Source organism: Sceloporus undulatus, chromosome 3 (assembly GCF_019175285.1).
Source record: "Sceloporus undulatus isolate JIND9_A2432 ecotype Alabama chromosome 3, SceUnd_v1.1, whole genome shotgun sequence".
NCBI classification, from domain to species: Eukaryota; Metazoa; Chordata; class Lepidosauria; order Squamata; family Phrynosomatidae; genus Sceloporus; species Sceloporus undulatus.
Window position 1 is genome coordinate 80,130,330 of NC_056524.1, and position 10,211 is coordinate 80,140,540.

The window sequence follows — 10,211 nt, forward strand, 5'->3', positions numbered from 1 at the left end:
AGATGATGATCAAATATCTACCATTTGGAAGTCACTTATGTAACTGGAGATATATTCTTTAATATGTGCATTAATTGCAATTTATTTCTGTATAGTTTTGATTTTTTTATAATGCAAAATATTTGGTATTGCAACAAAATTAGGGGGAAAATGGAATGTAGGAGTTGGTCACTGATCAATGCATAGAATCAGTATGGGGTCAATAATAATATATCTAGGTTTTGTGCACCTCAACATAACTCCAATAATGTGAATTACATTATTTTTACATTATTATTAGTGCAGTTTGTGTTATTAAAAGATACAGGAATTTTTTAAAGTTAAAGATGGAATTAATACTTGCTTTTCAGTAATTACAAAGGACTTACTTCACAGAGAGAATTCTTTGCACAGAGAGATAGGCCAGCATCCAAATGTCTACTTTCACTAGATTCTGCCATTGCAGACCCTAGAGTTTATTTTATATATGTGTGTATATGTTTTTTTAATGTACACTATATTGACAAAACCATGCAAATAACTACTTTGCTTGTTCTACAACATTCAGACATGCACAATAAGTTGTTTTTTTAAAAAAAAACAAGTTATTTTTAAGCTACTAATTACGATAATAATAATAATAATAATAATAATAATAATAATAATAATAATAATGTATTTATTTATATCCTGCCTGTTCCCTTTTGAGGATCGAGACGGGTAACAACAGAGGTTAATACAATACAAAATAATCAAATAAAACAAACCCCTGAATCCCCTGCATGGATTATAGAAAAGTGAGAGAATGAAATGCTTTGGCAGAGATCCTTCAGTGAAAAGCATAAGTATATCATGTAGCTACATCTCCTAATCCTAGCCCACCCCCCAATTTACCTTGTAAGAAGTGCAGCCCCCTTCCCAAGAGAGCTCTTCTGTTGTAGTTGAATGTACAGTACTGTGACAAGGTTCTGAAGATAATGATCTTGCAGGAAAATAACTGGAGGCCACCACCCCCCACACACCCACACACAATTTCCCAGCAACACAGAAATGACCATATTGAGGGGATGTGTTCTTATAAAGTGAATTTTGAGGTGATTTTGGCCAGCTCAAAATAGCCAGCTGAGGCCCGTTACACACGGGCACCCTAGGGTGGACTCAGTCCATGCTAAGGTTAGAAAGGGGCGTCTCTTCCAGACGCCCCTAACCCTACCACGGACTGTGTCTGTAACAAATGGCGGCGGCCATTCCACACAGCCGTCGCCATCTTGATGTAGTGGACGCTCTGCATCCGCACGTCGCGCCCCAGAAGTGACGATGCGAGTGCACGACTAGCGCCTCGCGGCGTCTCTTCCGGGGCCCAGGAAGGAGCACGATTTTTGCGCTCCTTCTCGGCAGCATCCGGGAACCGCACCGTTTGGCTGCTGCAGTTCCTGGAAAAGGGCCTCTGATGAAGATTTTACAGTCTAGATAGATATGGTGGACAAAGTCTTTCAGGTAACCTTCTGCCAAGCAATTTGGGGCCTTCAAGATTAAGACAACACTTATAATTGGGCTTGGAAATGCACTGGTAACCACAATATGGGAAAATTATATCACCCAGTGTTCTTGAGCTGTCTAACTACCCTAATATGAACAAACTGAAGTTTCTGAACCATTCTGAAATTCTGACACAATGCCCTGACTCCACTCCCAGGCCAGCCTTAATGGCCGGTCTGAACAGCCCCTTAGTCTGTAGAATCAGTACATAGAGATATCTTCTAGCACCTTTGAGACTAACTGAAATAAAGATGTTGGCAGTATGAGTATATGAAAGCTCATGCTACCAACGTCTTTTTTTCATTTAGTCTGAAAGGTGCTACAAGATCTCTCCAAATACTGTATAAAGATTGTATATCTATATCAAGATCCAACTATATCATTGATGGGTAAACTCATCTATCTGAAAATATTTCATTAAATGTGATTTCCTAGTAAATAAATCACACTTCTAGCTTCCCCCTTTTGAGAATCATGTTTCCTTTAATTAGTAATTTTTAAAAATTGAATGAATTTATATAAGTTGATTTAACTCGGCAGTTTGGTGGCCGTTTCATCCAAGACTTTACTCTCATTAATGTCAATTAGCACTTTGGCAATTTCCCCAGTCAGGCTGTTTGGGTTATGATTGATCAGGTTATGTATTATTCACTTAAATTTATTTGCAAACAGTTGTGTAGTAAAATCTTCATGCATGTGCCTTTGAAATTGATTTTCTAAGTCTTTCATTTTGAAAGCTCAATATAGTGACAGCTGAAAACATTCTCTTCAGGTTTTGTTCACCTTTGCTAGTGACGGTGGACTGTCAAAGAACAAATTTATTTTATAATCCCCCTGCATGGGAGCATGCATTGTTTTACATTGAGCTATAACTCACTGATCTGTGTTTATTTATTTGTGTAGTACACATGGCAGTCTTCAAAACTTGTAAAGTACACCTTCATCTGTAAAATGTCTTTTTCTTTTCTTTTACAGGCCACAATGTAGGCAGCCTTTTTCATATGGCAGATGACTTGGGCCGAGCAATGGAAACCTTAGTGACGGTGATGACTGACAACAAGGTGTTAGAATAGCAAGATGTGTTTTACAACTTCAGGCGTACCCGCATGGTTTTTATAATATTCATATGACAAAGGATTAGACTGTAAGAGTTTACATGAAAACAAATCTCTATTTTTGTGAAGGGTAGTGGTACAATACTGTAGATTTCAGTAGTTTCTTAAGTCTGTTATTGTTTTGTTAACAATGGCAGGTTTTACACATCTATGCAATTGTACAAAAAAAATTATAAGAAAACTACATGTAAAATCTTGATAGCTAAATAACTTGCCATTTCTTTATATGGAACGCATTTTGGGTTGTCTAAAAAAAATTTATAAGCGTTATAAAGAAAGATTGTAAACAAAGTGTGCTTTATAAAAAAGTTTATATAAATCCCTAGAAAAACAAACAAAAAAGAGGCAATGCATTTGTTTAGTATCACTTCAGCTCTGTAATTGTTTGAGACAGATATTCATGTTCTGTGTTCTTTTCCTTACAAATGAAAGAGAGAATTTCAGCAACACCAAAATAATCAACATACACTTCTCACTATTTGTGACTGACTAGCACTGGTTTAAAAATATAGTACTGTCCTAAACTTCCAGTTGAGGTATTATTCCACCTCATTTCAAGTAAAATCAAGTTGTATTGAAGTTATCCAGCTAGTTGGCAATAATATGAAAGAGCACATTACATGACAAATACTACCTTCAGAGCTTTTAAGAATTAAAAACAAAAACAAAACACCGCCACAACCAGTATTCTATGCTTGTGCTGTTTCCTCCATTACTATGAACTACAATGTGGTTAGTAAACACAGAATAGGAATTGCCTTACCGGATTGTACATTTGGATTTTACCATCCGGTAACCTGTCTCTGCCACTGGCCAGCACCTTAACACTTCAAAGAAGAAGTTTGATTTGAATTCATGCCCTGTGACACCACCTTCTGTGGGAAACCCTACACCTATGTGGAGGAGAGAGGAGGACTTGACTACAGGTAGTGTGATCTGTTATCTGCTTTCATCCTTAAACTCAGATTTCTCATACTATTATTCAACCTTTCGTTTTATAGTAGCAGTGTTACTGAAAATTGCCTAATCTCTTCATAACAAAATAGTCCCAATAAACTTGCCTTGCAGCAGGTTCCAAGGAGCCACAACAGCTCAATTAAATAGGAAATGGTGTGGAGCAATTCTGTTACCTTCCAGTCCATGGTCAACTGAAAGTAGCCACACTACTTTGTGAGAGGTTGGTGGCTGAAGACAATAGCCAGCCGACTTGCTCCTCCCTAGGTCCTTCTACAAGTAATACTGCACAATTAACAATGACTCAGGAGAGGGATAACAGAAAATAGAAGTCACGTAACAGCTCCTCAGGTTTACTACTCTGAAATGTTGAGGTGCTGTTAACAAAAGCTTTACCACTTCATTTCATTTCCTTCTCGCCAGCCTTTAATTCCATTGTCTGAAAACAGAGTTTCACCATTTAATCCACATTAACATTTTGCAGGAGTAAAATCAGTTACCTCTTCTTGTACGAAGTGTAATTAAAATTTGAGAGAAAAACAAATGGTTTTATTTGTAATGCTAGTTAACATTAAACATGGGTAGTCATGTTATTTCTACCTCACTTTGGTTTTGTGGTGTTCCTGACAGTTATGTACAGAAGGTATTACATCGTCACCACTTGTCCATTGTGTGTAAACAGGTCTTCTCATTTGTAACAATATTTTTTTCCAAAATGAATTATGTAACAACTTTCAAAGAGGCCCCAAACAATTTTTTTCATAATAAATGGTTTTTAAAAGTAGAGGAACAATCCATTATAGGGTTCACGCAGTGCCACCATTTTGGGATATTGGCATATGGTACCCTGTTCCTTTTCCATTTTGAATGGGAAGGTGAAATTTGTGTCTACCTTCCTGATGCATCCATCTTTCCTCTGTGTGTGTTTCTTAAGCTCCAAAGGAATGCACATCCAAGTGAAGGGCAGCAAGGTTCTATCATGTCCAATACCAATTCTACCCAGTCCATACAAACACTCGATCCATACTGGTGTGGACTGTTCCCTTTATTTACCTATTCTGCATCTTCTCATAGCCTATCTATTGGAAACTGCAGACTGAGATTTATAGGGGTGTCTTGCTTTCATTTATGCTTTTAAGTTGAAACTTCTCTTTAAAGATTAGGAGACTAATAGAGTGCACGATTGTTTTCATCAGGGTTTTCATTTATGTTTTTCTTCATATACATTAGTTTTGAAGTGAATCTCTCAAAAACATTTAAAAGAGTTTAAAAGCTTTATTGCTGCTTTTTAAGCATTTTGGGGGAAATATGTCATGTTCCTTATATCCATAAACTACTAAACTGTAAACCATTATCAGTGTAACTGAGTACTTATCATCTGGCATGTTATACCATTGTTATTCAGTACTGGTTTTATTACTTGGATATCATAATCTGTTGTGTTCTAACATCAACACTGTAACCCTTACTAATTATTTTTATAAACTTCAGTTTTACTGCATTTTTTCACAACATATCAAATTTCACCAAATATATGCCTTACTTATTGTATTATATACTGCTTTACTGTGTATATCAATAAAGCACGCAATTATGTTATAAAAATAAGTGTGGCATTTTTATTGATTGTCCAGCATTTCATTTGTGGTTCTCTTTTCCAGCTAGACTGTGTTTCTGGAGTTCAGTTGGGCAGAATGCCACCTTATCCACTCCTGAATTCACTTTGTTCCCCAATGTAATTCATGCCCTGCAGCCAAAGATGCCACAGCCAAAAGCCAGCAGTAATGGTTGTTTTTAAAAAATCTCAGCAATTTAGGGGAAGGGAGGGGTTGGGTATGGTTTAGTCCTGTGTTCTTTTTCATGCTCACAACAACTGTTTTGTAAGCTGTGGCATTAACCTCTCATCAGAAACCCTGTGCAGAGTTTTCAAGTGTACAAGCCATTTCATGGAAAGAGCTGCTTTGGCTGTAAAAATTCGGTTCAATCCATGAATACTTTGTTCTGTGAAGTACCCTTTAAAATTTATATCACTGGAATGCTTCTTTTATCCATCTCTCCTCATCATTTTCACTTCTCAAGCCAACATTCTTCAGCTTTTGCATACAGGTGTTACCAGAGTCTCAAGAGCAGAAATATTTAAGCTTCTTTCCAAATGGACTTCAGGGATGGGCTTGCTTAGATTTAACTGCCAAGAACTGAAAGCAATTTGTTGCCTCTGGGGATTAGAACACAGATCTCACATTGAAAATTTTTCACTGTTATCTCTTTTTTTAAATTGTTTAGAGAAGGATATGATCAAAAGGCAACAAAGTGCACTACAAATTTATCAAGAACAAATGTTGGTAATAACTCTTAATAATGCCTGTAACTGCATTATCTATATTACAATCAAAAGTTAGCTCCTTGAGCAGGGCTTGGAAATGTTTTGCCTCCAGACATTACTGGACTATAACTTCATCAGCCCTACCAAGAATAGTAAATGATGAGGGATATTATGAGATGCAGTCCATCAATATCTAGTAGACCTAGGGTTGCCATATCCCGCCTGGGGGCGGGACTTTCCCAGTTTGGGGCTGGTCCGCACGGTCCCGCCCCGGTTTGCCCCCGCCCCCGGGATCCTCCCCCCGGCAACGGACGCCAGGCAGGGAAAGGAGCCTCAGCGAGGCCCGTTCCCTGCTTGGCCTCCTCCGCCAGCAACGGAGGTGCCCAGGCAGGGCCAAAGGGCCTCGCTTCAGTGAGGCCCCTTTTCCCTGCCTTGCCGCCTCCTCTGCCGGCGAGGGAGGCAGCCTGACAGGGGAAAGAGCCTTTCCTCTTCTTTCCCCTCCTCCTCCTCTTCTGCCTCCTCTCCTCTTCTTCTTCTTCTTCATCTTCCTCCTCCTCCTCCCCTTCTTCCTCCTCCTCTTCTTCTCCACCTTTTCTTCTCCTCATCCTCTTCTTCCCCTATTCCTCCCCTTTTTCTTTCTCTCTACTTCCTCTTCTTCCTCCTCCTCATTTTCTCCTCTTCCTCCTCCTCTTCTTCCTCCTTTCTTCTTCTCCTCTTTCTCCTCCTCTGCTTCTTCCACTCTTCCTCCTCTTCTTTTGGTTTTTGGCCAGAAAGGGAAGCACATTTCTGCCATCTGTCTAGGAATAATGCCAAATGTCCTCCATTTTGATCATGCCTAAGAAACATGCATTTATATGAAAAAAATTAAAAATCTTCAATTTTTGTGTGTCCTCCATTTTAAAAAAGTGCCCTACATTTGAAAATTTTGTCCTACATTTGTCCCGGTTTGGAGGTCCTGACTTATGGCAACCCTAAGTAGACCATTTGTTCCTCATCCCTGTCCTAGAGTATAGTAGTATGGATTTATTTTTGTATGATCTGTTCCTTATATGCAGAAGATGCAGAGAAACTTTTCTTTTTCTATTTGTGTAGAACAGAGGTAAACAACTGTGGCTCTCCAGATCTTTTTAACCTACAACTCCCAGTATCCATGACCTACAGCTTCTATTTCCAGCTAGCCATCAACATACCAGGAAGACACTTATGTACTATAACACTGCTGCTTGTACTACAGGCCCGCAACAAGTTTAAGAAACACCCCTCAAAGGGGGGGGGGGGTTATATCAGAAAAGGAAGTGGAAGTTAGCAGCATTTAGCACACTAGATCTAACTCATCTGATTTTGGAAGCTAAGCAAATTTGGGCCTGGTTAGTACTTGGACAAGAAACAACGAGAGAATACCAGGAAAGGCTAGGAAAGAATTCTGCCAAAAACACTGGAGGGTCACAGTCTGCCAGCATACTGAGCCAGATGGCCCAATGGCCTGAATCAGTATAACTTTATGTGTTGCTAAACAACAGCCATATCACATCATTGATTCAGTCTCTGCAGTACATGCTCCAAGGGGAAGAGCCTGGGAGCCAAGGATATTGCAAATAATCAAAGATTCAATAGAGAACATAACTGAACTACTCTTGTCTACCAAGTAAACATGGCTTTTTCCAGTTTTTCTTTATTTTTATTACTAAAGTAGTATGAGGCTAGATTTTATACTAGTGCAGATGAAGTGTGGCAAGTCTTAATGCACGTGCCATTCCTTTAAAACAGAGGTGGGCAACTGTGACAATCCAGATGGTTTTAATCTACAAGCCTTGGCAATCGCTGCTGCCTCTGCTGCTGCCTCCTTCTCATCCACATTATTATTGTTGTTACTATTACTATTATATTTATTTACATTCCATTTCCCCCCAAAAAATTGGGACTCAAGTGTCTTAGCCAGCAATGCCAATGTTGAAGAACAGGTGACTTGTAGCCAGAAACATCTGATGGACCACAGTTGCCATCCTTCACCTACACTTCATTCTATTCAAGCAGAGTGGGCCTTCCCTTATGCAGGGGATCTACATATTCCATATGTTCACGCCCCATTTCAAACAGTGGGGGGCATGTTTGCAATGCAGGGCAGCATGCACACCACAGGCGCATGTGCCATTTCTGTAACTGTTGTACGGTTTCAGCATAAACTCAAAGCATCATATAGTGTGCCCACGTATGGCATGGGCATGAAGTATATTTGCTTGGGGTAAGTGTATGTAAGTACTAGCTATGTCAGAATCAGGGCAAATGTCATACTCTAGGCTGATGGCAACCAAGATAATAGCATCAATGCCCTCTGAGTCCCTGAAAGTTTTATTTTAATCACTGAACAAAGCAACTTCTATCTGTGAAGTCAAAGGCTTTTGCGGCTGGCATCCATAATTTTTTGTGGGTTTTTCAGGCTATGAGTTTGTGTTCTAGAAGAGTTTATTCAGCAGCTGTGGCTGGTATCTTCAGAGATGCATCAGGTACGCAGAGATGCTTTAGAGACAGTACTCCAGAGTACTAGCTGATGCATTCTCTGAAAATGCCAGCCACAGCTTCTGGCGAAACGTCAGAATAAACTCTTCTAGAACACGGCCTCATAGCCCAAAAAACCCACAAAAAACTGCAACTTCTATCTGCCAATGACTTTTCATCAGCCAAGTCCTTTAGAAGAAAGACACAGCATCCGCAGCAGGTACAGAGAAACATTTAAGCAGGTGGAGAGGCAAAACAGACTATTTGAAGAAAAATAAGAAAATTAAGCTTGCTAAATTTTGGTTTTATATAAGAATACACTTTTTAAAATCTAATTTAATGTTTTGTGACGGTTAAAAAAACCCACATTTTTGCAAAAGCAAATAAAATACTATATAAGTTTTTTTTTTCTCTTTTCTTTTTCTTTCTTTTTTGAAATTATACAAGTGATCTTGAAGATGGAGGATGTCAGCACTTACTAAGGACAATTTTAACACTGATAACAAAACAGCATAGTTTAAAGCTAACAGATTTTAGTAATAATGTTTCTATCACTGTGATAAGGTATAACAGGATAAACATGCATATAAAGCTTGCCTTCTTGATGATACACCTTATATCTAATAAATAATCAAAAGCTCACTCTAAGAAGGATTTATCTGTACCATTACATGATTTCACCTGATGAAGAGCTTTTGATGAGCAGAAAAGGGTTGGGGGGGAGGATTAGATGCAAGATTAATGGAAGAGTTAGTTCCATGTCATTTCCTCCAATCTGACAATTAAAGTATACGCTTTGCAAGACCTAGATAGACATGATGAAAAACTTCTCTACTTATGGAAAACACTGGCATTCAGCAGCAGTAATTATCACAATACTAAAACAGAAAGCATAATATAATGTTAAAGTTTGTAGAAACACAGATATAAAACAAACATACAGCCAAAACAAAAAATAAAACATTCATAAAACATCAGAGGGCTGCCAATTTCTATGTTTTATTTTTAACTGCAAGACAACATAATTTACAGTGCCAGATCTAACCTGTTATCCAGCTATTTACTGTATGCATCCTCAAAACTGCCAGATCACAATCCTTGTTGCAGCTAAGAATCAGATATTACAGAATTTAAAAGTCAACCATAGTGCCCCATATACTAACCAATGTGATTAGGTCCTGCTATACCAATTACATACAAGAGAGTATATTGTACAAAATATGAGAAGAGGGATACATTTCACAAGATTTTGGGAAGCTCTCTGGACTTAGAAATGTTACATGATGGGTGCAACTGTTCTCTTACACAAACCATCCAGGCACTTGGAATAATGCTGGGACTATCTGATGCCTGGAGCAGGAACATCACTAAAAAGTACACTATTCTTGACTTCTTCCCTTTCCCTATATTTTAATTCTTTTACTCGCCTTCTTTCCTCCTTTTTTGACATTTCAGGGAGGAAATTTTAAGGAGCAACATGGTATCAGTAACCATACAGTTAATATGGAGAACTATATTTGTTGACAACATATATCAGTTTGTCTTGAAAGTGAAACAAAGACGAGTCAGATGAAGCAACAAAACTGGAAAACCTTCAGTCACAACTACTATGGGGAAAAAATCTGTAGGCACAGGGGGTTTACTCCTATAATCCTAAATTCATAAATCAAATAGCAAAAAACTGAGTCTGATATTTGATTCCCAGAATATCTTTAAAATTGGAAGAGGGTAATCAATTTATACAAAATGAATAGCTTCGCCTCTGTCACAACATAACAAATGACACAAAATTCTACAACTCAAAG

The 10,211-nt window shown here is 38.4% G+C and overlaps 1 protein-coding gene across 15 annotated transcripts in view; it reads left to right on the forward strand.

The window, feature by feature from the left end:
- The window catches only part of DMD (dystrophin), a 1,477,396-nt gene extending 1,472,213 nt beyond the window's left edge, over positions 1-5,183 (forward strand). For all 15 annotated transcript variants that reach the window (XM_042458881.1, XM_042458877.1, XM_042458883.1 and 12 more), the window contains one exon: positions 2,494-5,183. In XM_042458881.1, coding sequence (XP_042314815.1) covers positions 2,494-2,505 — 12 coding nt within the window. In that variant the 3' untranslated portion in view covers positions 2,506-5,183. The remainder of the gene's footprint in view (positions 1-2,493) is intronic.
- Positions 5,184-10,211: the final 5,028 nt, after the last annotated feature.